The sequence below is a fragment of the Heterocephalus glaber genome, unplaced genomic scaffold, assembly GCF_053883595.1.
Source record: "Heterocephalus glaber isolate CG9 unplaced genomic scaffold, H.glaber_assembly_v1.0 deba00001608, whole genome shotgun sequence".
Taxonomy (NCBI): Eukaryota; Metazoa; Chordata; class Mammalia; order Rodentia; family Bathyergidae; genus Heterocephalus; species Heterocephalus glaber.
This window is the reverse complement of record NW_028258379.1, coordinates 30,517,674-30,532,715: the sequence shown is the minus strand read 5'-3', so window position 1 is coordinate 30,532,715 and position 15,042 is coordinate 30,517,674. Positions and strand designations below refer to the sequence as shown.

Genomic DNA, 15,042 nt, shown 5'->3' with positions numbered 1-15,042 from the left:
GGGGAAGATACCTAGCAGGGCAATAACTGGGTCATATGGAATTTCTAATTTCAATTCTTTGAAAAATCTCCATACAGATGTTCATAATGGTTGTACTAGTTTACCTTCCCACCAACAATGAAGCAGCGTTCCTTTTTCACCACAGTCATACTAGGATTTATTTTTGTTTGATTTCCTAATGATTGCCATTCTTTCTGGATTAAGAAGGAATCTTAGCATTGTTTTAATTTGCATTTCTCTAATGACCAGAGATGTTGAACATTTTTTTACATATTTGTTAATCATTTGTATTTTTTCCTCTGTGAAGTACCTGTTCACTTATCTTGCCCATTTCTTGACTGGGTCTTTAAGTGGTTTAATTTTTTTTAATTCTTTGTGTATTCTAGATATTAGTCCTCTGTCTGAGGAGTAGCTGGCAAAAATTTTTTTCCCATTCTGTATATTCTCTTCACTCTACTGATTGACTCTCTTGCTGTAAAGAAGCTGTTTAGTCTGATATAATGCCATGTGTTGATTGTTGCTGCTATTTCTTTCTTTTTTTTTTTTTTTTGGTACAGGGAATCAAACTCGGGACCTTGCACTTGAGAGGCAGGTGGCGGCACCACTGAGCTAAATCCCCGGCCCCTGTTGCTGCTATTTCTTATGCAATTAAGGTTCTGTTTAGAAAATCCTTTCCTACATCTACGTCTTCAAGTGTCTTACCTATTTTATGTTCCAGAAGAATTAATGTTTCTGCTTTCATGTTTAGATCTTTGATCCATTTTTATTTTAATTTAATACATGGTGAAAGATAAAGGTCCACTTTCATTCTTCCACAAACAGATAATCAGTTTTTACAACACCACTTGTTGAATAGGCTCTCTTTATTCCAACAAAGGGGCCAACTTTCTTTGGCCCCTTTGTCAAAGATCAAATAGTTGAATACGTCTGGGGAGATTACTGTACCCTCAGTTCTGTTCTGTTGATCTATATGTCTTTTTTGCTCCAGTACCATGCCATTTTTATCACTATTGCTTTGTAGTGTAGCCTGAAGGCTGATATTGCTATGCAGCCTGATTTACTCTTATTGCCCAAAATTGCTTTTGCTATTTTGGGTCTCTTCTGTTCCATATGAATTTTAGGATTGTTTTCTCTAGATTTGTAAAGTATGCTGTTGGTATTTTAATTGGAACTGCATTGAGTCTGTGTAACAGTTTTGGAATTATGGCCATTTTGACAATGTTGGTTCTTCCTATCCAGGAGAAGGGGACATCTATCCATTTTCCAGTATTCTCTTCAATCTTCTTCTTCAAAGTACTGTAATTTTTTTTGTAGAGGACTTTCGCTTCTTTAGGTTAATTCTTAGATATTTAATTTTTCTTGAAGCTACTCTAAATGGTATTATTTTCATAATTTCCTTTTCATCTCATTCATTGTTATGAACAGAAATGCTAGTGATTCTGTGTGTTGACCTTATATCCTGCTATTTTGCTGACATTGGTTATTAATTCTAAGAGTTTTTTGGTGCAGTTCCTTGAGTCTTCTGTGTAGAGTATTGTGTCATCTGTAAATAATAATTTTAGTTCTTCCTTTCCTATGTGTATCTGCTTTTTTTTCTTTCTCTTCCTAATTGCTCTGGCTAATGTTTCAAGTGCTATGTGTTGAGTAGTAGAGCTGATAGTGGACAACCTTGTCTTGTCCCTGATTTTTAGGGAAATGCTTTTAGTTTTTCTTCATTTAGTATGATGCTGGCTATTTGTTTGTCAGAAATAGTCCTTATCATATTCAGGTATAATACATCTATGCCTGTTTCCTTCAGGGTTTTTATCATTAAAGGGTGTTAGATTTTGTGGAAAGCTTTTTCTGTGTCCATTGATATGACCATGTGGTTTTTGACCTTGCTCCTCTTTATGTGATGTATTACACTTATAGGCTTTAGGTATGTTCAACCATCCTTGCATCTCTGGGATGAAACCTACTTAATCATGATGTATGATTTTTTTGCTACTGTGCTGCATTCTATTTGCTAATATTTTGTTGAGGATTTTCTGCGTGGCTATCTGAATGCTGTATTTTATTTTGTTGTGTGTTTTTAAAAGAAGTCTCTTATTATTTGAATCAAAGGATCATATCATCCCTAACTCAAAATGACAACTTCAATGTGGCTTCTTTCTCAAGGCCATGTGAGGCAATTTTCTTTCTCTAACAGATTACATTTGTCAAACTTCAAAAGAACAAATAAGCTCCATAAAAAGTTGTTGTAAGTGATCTTTAAAAACAGGGAGAAGGCATCATTTAAAAACAACAACAAAGCAAAATCACTCAGGGTACTCAGTGGCTAAATGAAATTTTACCTGAATTAAGTACTGTTGCGACCCAACATTCTTATTTTCCTCTTCTCTCATCATAATTTTTATGCTCCATCTTTATACATACTCTGTGATGTCTCTGCCCTTCTCTTTCTTCCTTGCACAACCAACTCTAATTAAGACCATCTGTTCTTCTGAAGAGAAGAGTACAGCATTGCTAGAAAATAAATACTCACTAGTCTCACTTTAAAACTCCACCAACTGGTCTCACTTCATGATTATAGATCTTAGGGACGGTCAGTACTGGCTAGACATTCTTTCACTTTTCCCTGGTATATTTATTTTCCTACTCTTCAAGATGAATTTATCACTTCTCTCCCCATTCCTCAAATACTCTACTTAACCTTCTTCCCCTCTCACTCTTAGCTGTGTCTTTACCTAATACTTCATAGAAAACAATGAAGATTTACCACAAGGAACTTTTTTGTTGTTGTACCTGCAAGTTGTCACCCTACCTGCATTCATGTTTGCATGTGTTGCTTTTTCGCTTCATGCATTCATTATCAGAAGTGTCTGTGCTACTATCAAAGGCCACCCCTCACCCCTTGTGTCTTGGATTCCATTCCTCCCAGGTATCTGGAGAACTTTGCTCTTGCATCTGCCCTGTACTTCTCCTTTTTCTCTTGCATCACCACACTCTCCTTCCTTACTAGATCTTATTCATTAACATTCTAACCAACAAACCCACCCCAATATCCCCATCTTAAAATATTTGTGTCATTGTACTCCCATCCTCCGTTCCTCTGTTCTTCAAAATGAAATTCATGGCAAGAATTTATTGTAGATGGTGCTAGTTTTTCACCTCCAAGTTTATCTTCCACTACACATCAATTCTGCCAATCTACCTGAACAGTCTTCTCAAGATCACACATGATCATGATATTGCCAATTCCAACATCCAATTCTTTTACCTTTATTCTACTTACCCTCCCAGCAACATTAAAACAATTGGTTGCTCTTTCTTCAAAATACTTTCTCCTCTTGGCTTTCTTGTCACCACCTTCACTGGCTTTTATTTTACTTACTTGATCACTTCTTAGTTTTCTAGGCTGACTACTTTTTGGTGACCTCTAAATGTTGATGAACCTAGAGTTTTGACATTGATTCTCTTTCCTTTTGTAAACATATTCTCTCTTTAGAAGACTAAATTGAATTTTATGGTAATAATGCCGTCTTCAGGCTAATGATTCCCAAATCTATATGGCTGATCTGTTTTGCATTTCTTCTTCAGGTCTAATGAACTCTTGAGTCATCACCTTCTACAAGTTGCTTCTATCCACTATTCCTTACCTCAGTAGCACCCAGTTAGTCAAATTAAAATACAGTACACATTCTTCACTGCTCTCTCACAGTATTCAAGAATAATACTACAAAGCTTTTGTACATAAGGAGGGGAGGGGGTTTCAGGGAGGAATGGGAAATAAATTTATTTTTTAAAAGAAAGAATATTTTTTTAAAAAGAATAATACTACTGCCAGAGTCTATCCCCAACGTAACCATTTCTCCCTCTGTTAAAATCTTATGTCAGCTTAGCAATATATCTGTTACTGCTCCACAGCCTCTTAAGTAGTCTCCCTGTTTCCATTTTTGCCCTACCACAACTCATCTCCATACAGACATCAAAGTGATATTCTGAAGTACAAGAATTTACTCATTTAAATAAGATCTCATCTCTTCTTTTCTTCAAAGCTTCCAGTAGCTTCCCTTTGTAATCAAAATAAAAGTGAAATTCACAGTGGTTTACATCAAATTTTATAAACCTGGAATACAATTTTGGACAATTTTTGACATCACAACTTTGTTATAGTGAGTGGCCTGTAAATTAAGATTGGTCTAAAAATATTAACCAGTATAAAATATTATTTTATTTCTTATTTTGCCATTAAATATTTCTAAACTTTGCAGGAGTCTGGTCATAAATTATCATGCTGGGCACCCATAATCATCCCAACTTATAAGGCTTAGAAAGACAAAGCTTATCTTTAACTTTTCTCTTCCTGGAAAAAGTAGACAATAATAACATTTCTTTTTATGTATTTCCTTATACAGAAAAGAGCTGAGAGTTAAAATATATACTTCAAAATGTGACTTTTCTAATATGTATCTTATGGAAACAAATTATATGCATTCGATTGCCAAGTATCTTTAGCACCCTCCATTCTCAGTAGTTATGCCCATTGACAAAATATAACATTAACATTCCATATTTAAAATACAAAAGACTCAATAATCCCAGTGAAGGCCAGAGATTGGGGGATGAAGTACTTTCAGTACTTGCAGTATGTTTAATCTTTTTTTTAAGGTTCTCATGAGGCTTTAGCAAATAAGTTTTCTATTTTTAATTGCAAATATTAAAGTAAATCAAAGTTTCTTCCCTCTTGGAGTTTACATTTTAATTTTCTTCTTTGGGGTTCTTCTACTGTTGACTAAAATTGTACTCCTGAACTAGAAGCATCTTTATGTTTAAAAGAATATTGTCAGGGAGAAAAAAATTTCCTCTACACTGCTATTTTCAGTAATTGGGGCCCTTGAAAATTAAACTAACAAAAGATAAATTATCAGAAGAAAAGGCACACAATATTTATTAGTATTTACATTAACAGGAATTCATAGAAAAGAAATAATTCTAATGATTAAACTTGTAGTTTATATACCATTTTGACAAAGGAAGGGTTTGGGCTTCAAGGGACAATAACTTGTAATGATGTCACTAGGAAATACATGAGGAAACTAATAGAAGAGGAGGGTTATTTTAGTAATATCTATTTATACAAACTAGCCTTGGTATCTGTATCAGTATTTACTAGAGAAACAGATATAATACAAGATATACAAATATATAAGAATTTACAAGATTGGCTTACAATGGCCATCCGCAGAATCGGATGTAGAAGAGTGCAGAGGATCTGTCTGCATACTGGAGACTGAAGGATTCAGTTGAAGGTCTGGAGCTCACTGCAGTGTCCCATGCAAGTCCATATCAAGAGGCTGATGAACCTGCGATAGAAGGCTGAAGAGACTAAGCTGGAAGGCTGAAGGATCTGCGCTACAAGCTGAAGGGTCTGTGCTGGAAATCAGGAGATGGTGTCCAAGGTGAAGGCCAGGAGATGGTGTCCAAAGAAACAGAAGCAGATCTGTCCTTCTTCATTTCTCCTTTATACCGCCCAGCCGGCAAGCGTCCTAAGGTGGGTCTTCCACACGGTAGGGTGTGGAATTGCTGAGCCAATTTAATTGAGCTTGTCTTACTCAAGTTGATACAATCAATCAACCATCACAGTGTCCTCTCCTCATTTCCAGTGATTGGAGCAAGAAATATGAAGCAGATTCATGCTCTTGTTCCTGAAGGTCCCACATTGTAGAAATCAGAGATTAGCTCTGCAAAGTTGCCAAACTTTAATTTTCTTTTTCTTTACTGGTAGGTGTTTACATAGGCCTCAGCTCATCTGGATTTTGGCATTATAGTGATACGGTGTGGTATAACATGACAAATATCATCTATTCAGCCCTTCGAAGAGGTAATTCCTCTACCTTCAGCTTTAGCATTTCACTATGAAACACACTTGACCCATCATTCCTGATGCTTTCTGCAGTAGTTTTTGAAGTTCTTTTTCATGAATGTCTATAGTAGCACTGTTGTGGCTTCCTCAATATCCTGAACCAATTTAAAACTTTTACCTTTTATGGTCATTTTGACTTTGGAGATGAGCCAGAAGTCACATGGTCCCATATCTGGTGAATAAGGTAGATGAGGACACACTGTAATGTTTCAACAAGGCTTCCTTTCTATTAGAGGACACTGGGCAGCAGCACTCACCATAATTTTTTCGTCAGACCTGGTAAAGATACCTATGAAAGAGGACTTCCAGAACTGTTTCAGAAAGTGTCAAGAACAAAGGCATAGTTGTGTTGAAGCAAGGGGACGTATTTGGAGGGGCATTAATGGCAATGTGTCTTTTACTATAAAACATTTTTACAATTTAAACATTCATTCTATATTTTGGTCACTCCTTGTACCTGAACATTTGATCAGTATTTATGAAATGACTTTGCTTTCCCACAAAGCTTACTTTTTAACTTTTTAACCCATGGTATGGTTTCTTCCTTTAGAATACACAGGATTATCAGTGATGGATATGGTTTTAACAAATCATTTTCTAGTTCTCCTTACCTCTTTGGGTCTTTTTGTAAGTGGAGATCTTCGTTACCCATCAGCCAAAGACTTAAAGGTATGTAAATTACTTTGTAACTAATCATTAACCATAAATATCTTCTATGACATAAAGCAAAAATAAGTTTCTTTTGTTTTTTCTCTTCTAGCTTTCCAGGGCAGAATTTTGTGGTTTTGAAAGGGTAAGAAGATTTACAAGGGCTGGTTAGAAAATACTTGTTTACTTGGGGACTGAGAAGATGAGACGCAAGACAATAATCCCCAATACAGAGTATTCCTTTTACCATAATATTATTATGATTTACAGTACGAAAATACACACACACACACACACACACACACACACACACACGCACTTTCAGCAATGATTAGGCAATTTGGTTTCAAGGAAGACACATTCCTCCTTGTTTCAAAAGCCACTCTAATCCCTTTTGCTGTATATAGAATTGCTATGATGATTCAGGCCATATTGTGCATAAGGTACCTGTTTGCAGAAAATAGAAGCTGGAATCTAATAGTTTACTCCCCAGTCTACCTATTTTATTATTGGTGTGCCCCCACTGGAAAAAGGGATTTTTTTTTTCTATTTTACGCAGAAAGGCTATATAATCATGCCATAGCTCCGCTTCTGGCATTTTGAGAGATTTTTGTTCCATCAGTTATCTGCCTTCTCTGTTATGAAGTAAAATTTTGTGATGAATCTAGCTGAAGCTAGGTCAATCTCATCAACATATGCCAGTTTGAATACTACAAACAAAATTACAAATATTCTAGACTTTGGTGTGTCCCTCCCCATTCTGTCATGTGCGCACACAAGGGCATGTGCACTTAGACCCAAGTTCACAATGGTTGCAAGTAAAGAGCACTTATTCCCTAGGAAAGAAATTGAACTGACTTATTGTCATATTAATGGGAAGAAAAATGAAACAGAACTTGGAAGGCCAGCTAGGCAAAAATGGATTAACATTTAAAAGAACAGAGGGAATTACAGTTGGCCCATCTATCTACAGATTTGCATCCATGGACTCAACCAACTATAAATCAAAACTAGTAGTGGAAAAACTGCATCTGTACTGAACAGGTACAGACTTTTTTTCTAAACAATACAATATGACAACTACAAAGCATTTAGATTATATTAACTATTATGAGTGATCTAAAGGTGATTTAAAGTATACAGGAGGATGTGCATAGATTATATAAAAGTATATTTTATATAAGGGACTTAAGTATCCTGAAACTAAACTTCTTCAAATGCTGAGAGAAGACTGTAACTGTCAAAATAGATTTTGGTACCTACCTAAACTATATCATTCAAGAATGCGGATGAAGAAAATAAAGTTTCACAGATAAAGATATTTGTCTTCTGGAGCAATTACCACCCATGGACTTCACCCCCCATTCATGAAGGAATGGAACGTCAGGAGCAATAGGCAAGAACTAGAATGTTAACTCTAGGCTCAGGAACCTAATCTGGGCTGTTCACTACAAGATCCCAGTGTCTAGAATGATTCATGATACAAGGTATGTATCTGTTAGAATAATGAAACTGGCATGAAAAATACCATTTTAAATTTTTTGCTTAATAATTAGGTGGAACCAAGACCCTAGATAATATAACAAGGAAGAATAGAGATAGTTTTCAGTGGATAATGAAATATTTTAAGATCTTTTCAGGGGGAAAAAGTATGGCAAATAATTTTAGAATTTGGTTTTTTTTAAGTACGTGCAGTAATGCCTCAGTTCACAAATGCTTCTCTTTGCAAACAATTCAGTTTGCAAACAACAGTGTTTGGCAAAATTTTCCTCCCATTTGCAAACTCTGCACTGGGTGACAAACATGACCACAGCCATCTTCTCCACACAAACACAGCCATCTTCCCCAAAATTGTAAAACAAATTAAGTTCGTAAACCAAGGTACCACTGTAGTTCAAAATACATATTAATAATTAAGGTATAATTACAAGAAAAGAAAAAGAAAAATAGCCTAAAGCTTCCAAATCAGGGGAAGGAAAAAAATCATTAAAGAGTGATCCATCATTTCCACAAAACAATCAGAAAAGAGGAAATAAAAAGTTGAAAAATAAGCTTAAAATGATGGTAGAAATATATCCAAATATACCAACAATTACAATAAATGTAAATGAACATTATTGAAAACTAAAGAAAATTAGCTATATGCTAATTACAAAAGGTGCACCTAAAACTAAATCACATAAAAAGTAAAATGAAGAGACAGGGGAGTTTGTAACTGTAGTTTTGCTCCCTACCCTTCCACAACTATCAATTTCCATTGCCCGTTTATTTGCCATTAAGTCAGAAAGGTGCTGGGACTACAGGACTGCTGAAATCATTTGACTTCGACTTGGAGGAATCCCACTGAAGAGACCCAGTTGAGTCTCCTCTCTCATGGGCTATGTGATGCTATGATTTTAACATGGTTTTACCCTCTGAAACTCAAGTTCATTGTGGAGGAGGTGGTAGGATAAGGAGACTGTAAGGAGCCATTAAGTCAATCAGAGGGATTAATGCCTTTCTCCTGGGAGTGAGCAGATACAAAGCAAGGCTGTCCCTAATGTTTTGTCTCTTCTATACATTTTTGCTTCCTTCCACAAGTCGAAGCAACACAAAGCCCTCACCAGAAGCTGAAAAAGATGCCAGTGCCATACTTTTGGACTTCCCAGACTCTAAAACCATGAGCCCAAACAAACCTCATTCCTTTATAAGTTACCCAGACTCAGATATTCTCTTGTAGCAACAGAAAATGGATACTGATACTGTTGAAGTTCATATTTTAAATGTCTCATGTGTTTGAAAGATGATTGGCTCAGGGGACACTATACTCGTGAGAGGATTCATCCATTGATGAGTTCAGTAGTTGAATATACTATTGGAGATGGAGTATGATTGGAGGTGGGTCACTGAGGATGTAACATGAAAGGGTATATTCTTGTTTCTTTCTTTTTTTTCCTTTCTTTTTTTTTTTTTTTTCTGGTACCAGGGATCAAACTCAGGACCTTGTGCTTGCCAGGCAGGCATTGCACCACTGAGCTACATCCCCAGCAAAAGGGTATATTCTTGTCATTGGCTCCTTTCTTCTTTTTTTGCTTTCTGGACACCATGCTGTGCACCTTTACTCCTCCATACCCTCTACTATGCCATTTCTGCCTTAGAACCATCTGACTGTGGACTAAACCCATTGAAACAGTGAGCGAAAATAAGCCTCTCCTCCTTTAAGTTGCAGATGTTGGGTATTTTGTCCAAGTGATAGGAAATCTGACTAACACAGAAAGTTGGTACTTTAAATAGAGCTATTACTGTCCTGTACCTGACAATATGATTTAGAAGCCTCTGGAACTAGTTTGCAGGAAGAATTTGGAAAGTTTGGAAATGCTGGCTAGAGAAACCTTAGAATACTGTAAGCAGAAATTGATGAGAGATTCTAATCAGAGCTGAGAAGGCCAGAATGTTTATAGGAATGTGGACAGTAAAAGTAATGTTCATAAGGTTTCAGATGTGAGTGAGGATTGCAAGTTTGTCTACATATTGCCCATGTCCTAAGACTTTGAGACTCTGTGGGATACTAAGAGTAATGGTGATAGACTAATTAATCTGGTTGGAGAAATTTCAGGGCAGCCCAAAATTCAGGCTGTGGCATCAGTATTGCTGGCTGCTTTTAGACAGATCAACAGTGAGAATCAGGAGAAGAAAAACAGAGCTAAAAGATTTGAGAAGTTTGCAGTTTCATTAGAAAGGAAGTACCTGTAACGTTGGGCCCATGAAAAACATGGTTGCTGAAAATATTAATATTAAAAAGAGGCCAAGTGATTTGCATCCAGACAATAGGAAAAATGGCTTGATCGCATCTCAAATTATATAACTCTCTGGATCTTAGTTTCTTCATTTTAACATGAGCATAATATTATGTATCTCTCAGAGATGAGGTGGTTTTAAAACATTACAAATGAAAAACTTCAGCACAGTACATGGTACAATGTTATAGTGTAAATGCTTTTTTTAAAAAGGTCACTATAGTAACCATTTTACTATCTATATGTATCCCATCACATCATTTTGTATCCCTCAAAATTAAACAATAAAATTTATTTTTACACCAAGATAGTTGAATCTTCTCCTCCATGCAGATAGTCAGGGCCTTTTGAAGACAAATGACAGATATCAAACTAATTTTTAGCAAAGAAGAAGTTACTGGCTCATATTAATAGGAAACTGGGAGGGCATAAAATATGGTTTCCAGTCATGACTGAATTCATTGCCTAGCAGGACTCTACCCTCCAAACTTTTGGCTCTGCTTTTCCTTTATATTAGCTTCATTAAGTTTTCTCCAGTCATTAGCAAGAATACCCACCAGGTTTATGTATACTTGTTAAGCAGTCTCAACAGGAATAAAGTCATTCCAGCATCTCAAGACTTACTTGCATGTTTTACATGACTCAGGTCATGTGTTCATTCCTAAACAATATATGACTCTGAGTCATAAGTTCATCCTTGGAATGAGGTCAGCCTGATTGATCTGAATTAGATTATCCCTAAAAATAACCATTAGGGTGTTATCAGTTTGATTTCATGTAGAAAAATATCAAAAAGAATCTAAGGAGAAGGAAGAGGAATTGTTCAGTTCCAGATAAAGATTCCATGTTAATTGTCCAGATATTATAATGTTAATTATGGTATCTTGCAAACCTTAAGAATTATGTGAGAACTCAAAAGTTTTATCTGATATAACACCTTAGCTTGAATGATAACACCATTCAAATAAATTGTTTTCCATTTCATCTTAAAAAGCCTGTTTGATTGTTTAGCAGCTTTATCAAGGTATAATTAACATACCATAAACTTTATCCTTTTAAAATGTACAATTCAATGGTGTTTGGTTTATTCAGAGTTGTATACTCATCGTCACAATCAATTTTGGAACATTTAAGAGGCTTTTGTGTACAAATTATACAGATTTTGTTATTGGTCTATAAAAGTGTAAGAAAATCTTCTTTATATCTCAACAATAATTTGAAAGTCAGAATTTTCCTGTGGCAAAAACCTCTCAAATTTCATATAATTGATATCCAACATACATAATCTCACTTTCTTTAAAGCTTCTCTTATAAGCAATTTGCAATACCTTTTACTTGTTGCTATTTCCTACTGTCAGGCTTTTATGAAGGCTCCCAAAGCCCATCTGCAGCTAATGAGGAATAAAAGATAAACATGTGACCAACAGTAACTGTGATGAAAGGCCAGAGGTTTCTAGTAGCTTCAGAAGGACAGTTCATTCATGAGGGCATCTTCAATTAACATATGCTAATTCACGTGCAATTTCTTCTCTTTCTATTCCTTTTATGTATTGTTCAAAATGTACACTCTATTTTCTTGTCCTCATTCAATAACAATTTGTATACAATTTTTCTCTATTCATTTGCCTTGTTTCCCTGCACTATCAAACACTGAAATTTTTAGTAAGTTTCTTCTGCTTTATTCTGTACATATTGCCCAAGTAACATTTTCATTTATTTATTTATTTGTGTAGGTTGACTATGTCAAAGGAAAATTATGGTATAATGAAAGGTGTTTTGCTAACAGAGAACATTTTGAAGGTAAATTTTAGTGAAAGATACATTAGAAGGCCTATATCTATCTATCATTCTATCTATATATATATATAAAACATGGATTCAATAAAATGGCATACAATAAAATAGAATAAAATGTAAACATAAGTTTCATATAAATTAATTATCTAAAACTGAGAAAAATCTAATTTAAATTTGAGACAAGAGACATATCTGCATAAGTACAAGAAGAGCAGATTTGTGTACACATTAATTGATATATAACATCTATCATGTTTGTGGAGAATATTAACACTAACCACCTTTCTGGTTTTAAAAATATTGATGTCATTTATAATTTCTCTATCTTTGTATTTTATAGTTGATTATGTTACTATCACCTTTGACAGAAACAAGACCCTAAGTGAGGTATGATATTTAATATTATAAAAGGTAAAATATGGTTTCATGGGCTGTTACTAAGCTAAAAATGGCAATTCTACACACTGAAAGGCTTAACAATCGCGCTTAGCTCCCAGTGGTGTCTCTATTTAGGTTTAATAGCAGTTACTCAATTGTGTTAAATCTAGACCTAGTCTGTGATTCTAGATAAATCATCCATTCCAGAAAGAGATGATTTGCAGTGTTTTCTGGACTCTTACCTCCAAAATATAGGTACAGATGTTAAAGATTTAAAAATATGATTTGTGGTCAGTAAGGACAACACAAGAGTTCATTAGTTTATTTTCCTGCAATAACTAATGAGGATTTATATTTCAAGAACAACATTAACTTTTCCTTTCCCTTTTTCTAGGCAAGCTCTTGTTTTTATAGTAAAGAACCATTTCTTGAGTGGTTATCTTGCTTACCTCATGTTTTCGATGATGTAAAAAATACACTTCCAAGTGAGATAACATTTCTTATTGACCAAGAGCATAATACGGGAATTTACCTCTTCTATGACCAGGTAGGTTTTATAACCCAGAGCTGATTACTCTTCACATTCTAATAATGCAGATTTAACTAAGCTAAAATTACTTCCAAATTCCTGTTATCTTTGGCAATAGAACCTGACAAAATAGGCTACAGCCAAATTATTTATGATTAATAATATAACAATCATTTAAAGATTTGTCACCTCTGATTGTCACTAAGTTTGATGAAAATGGAAAGTGCGATGCTGGTTGTACAATGATTGTCCTTTGCTAATAGTTCTCCGGGAGAATATAAGCTGAAACTTTTTCATATAAATTTAATGTTCCATAAATTCAATAGCTAGTTACAATGAACAGAAAAAAGAGAACCCATTGACATAGAACTATATTTTCTATTCCTAAGGTCCTTTAAAAAAGGTGATAATGTTTGTCCATGTAGGTACAATACGTCCCTCATGTCCATAATACTCCCCTGGAGAAGAGATTCAAGGGGTTTTTTTTTATTTTAGTCTCTTTTCTGGGAGCAGATCTGCACTGAAAAGAAATCTGTGGTAATCTCTGTTCCCAGAAGTTCCATATAAGGCAAGCTTTGAGAAAGCACGTTTACTGCATCAGCTGAATCTCAAAAGTCTTTAGCTTTAAAATTATCTTTATACCAGAGTGGCATATTTGGGGATGTCATGTTCTGATCCTTCATGACAAATTGTGATGTGGATGAAGCATCCATACTTTTGCCATAATAGTTATGAACATGAACTTTGGAATCTGCTGCTGAATTCAGTAATAATTCTATAATAAATGTCTGTGCCATTTATTATAAAACTCTGGAAAAATTATTTAGTCCTCTAAACTTCATTTCAAAATCTATAAAATGGGTGATGGTCCTGGCAGGGGAGTAAAGAGATATCAGTGATTGCTAATCCTCCCATTTCTGTGCTATGTTAATAAGTGACTCCCTAATCTGATCTAAAAGCCAAGTAACAAGAAAGTCTAAAAATTGTAGCATGGACTAGTAAGAATTAAAAAATTCTTATGACTTTCTCACGCTTTGTTTATCCAGCACAAGAAAACTACCACAGCCTCTGTGAGCATCTTAAAAAACAACCAACCAAGTGTCACACCAAAATTCCCGCCGTTCCATTTTCCTTCCTCGTTCTCTCACCCCGTTGGAATGGTGTTTCATCCCCGAAGCCACTTTCTATATGCTTATGGCAATCAGGTGTGTACACATGAAATTTCGCCCTGTGGTAGGGGGTTAATCATCTCCTTACTCTCTAAAGAACAGACCTGCTCTAATAATTGGGAGTTGGAAGTGGGAGGAGGAAGTGGGAGAGAAGACAATGGCAGTTTTTAACCTTTCAGTTAGTTCAATGGCTGATAAAAATAAGCTATGCAACACCAGTTCCAAATTTTGCCAGTTGTAATACATATCTTCCCAACTGCAGATTTTGACAGTTTCCAATTCTACAACTTCTGCTGACTTGCTAACTATCTCAAAAGATTTATTCCTTACTGATAACTCCTTGAAAGGCCCTCTAGCTAGCTAGCAAACATATACAGTCCAATGTCTGGAAAAACTTTCACCACTGTTCTAAATACATTCAAAACAAATTGGGTAACTAACAAAGCCAATAAAAAATTGTTGGAAACATAGTACTGTACTTATACCTCAATGTTTCTTCAAACCCAGTCCTTTTTACCCAGTTCTTCTTACACTTCGTTTGTCTTGTGATTTGCAAATATATTCTGTACTAGAATAAAAACTGCCTTTTTTATTTTACTCTCATGGTTTAAAGTACCTATTACTTACACAATTTAGGGATTTTTATAGATGATGCTATCTTTCTAGGTCTGCTTAAAGCTCCCTTCCTTTTTTAGTTTTTATACTCATTGTTTAGAACCCTTGATTTCTCCTTTGGCCTTTGAAGTTTAATTCACTTCTATGAGTGTCTTAGTTATCTGAGTGTCTTAGTTACAACTCTTGTTGTGGAGCCAAAATGCCCATCATCCACAATTTAAAGAC

General features: G+C 35.2%; 1 protein-coding gene across 5 annotated transcripts in view; it reads left to right on the top strand.

Annotated features, from left to right (window-relative positions):
- Nucleotides 1–15,042, top strand: part of Catsperb (catsper channel auxiliary subunit beta) — a 179,488-nt gene that overhangs the window by 64,505 nt on the left and 99,941 nt on the right. For all 5 annotated transcript variants that reach the window (XR_015445101.1, XM_087195485.1, XM_087195486.1 and 2 more), the window contains 7 exons: nucleotides 5,768–5,863; nucleotides 6,456–6,574; nucleotides 6,666–6,698; nucleotides 12,063–12,129; nucleotides 12,467–12,513; nucleotides 12,899–13,051; nucleotides 14,080–14,238. Coding sequence is in view for 4 of the 5 variants with exons in the window: in XM_087195485.1 (XP_087051611.1) it covers nucleotides 5,768–5,863; nucleotides 6,456–6,574; nucleotides 6,666–6,698; nucleotides 12,063–12,129; nucleotides 12,467–12,513; nucleotides 12,899–13,051; nucleotides 14,080–14,238 (674 nt within the window). In the remaining variant the exon portion in view is untranslated. The remainder of the gene's footprint in view (nucleotides 1–5,767; nucleotides 5,864–6,455; nucleotides 6,575–6,665; nucleotides 6,699–12,062; nucleotides 12,130–12,466; nucleotides 12,514–12,898; nucleotides 13,052–14,079; nucleotides 14,239–15,042) is intronic.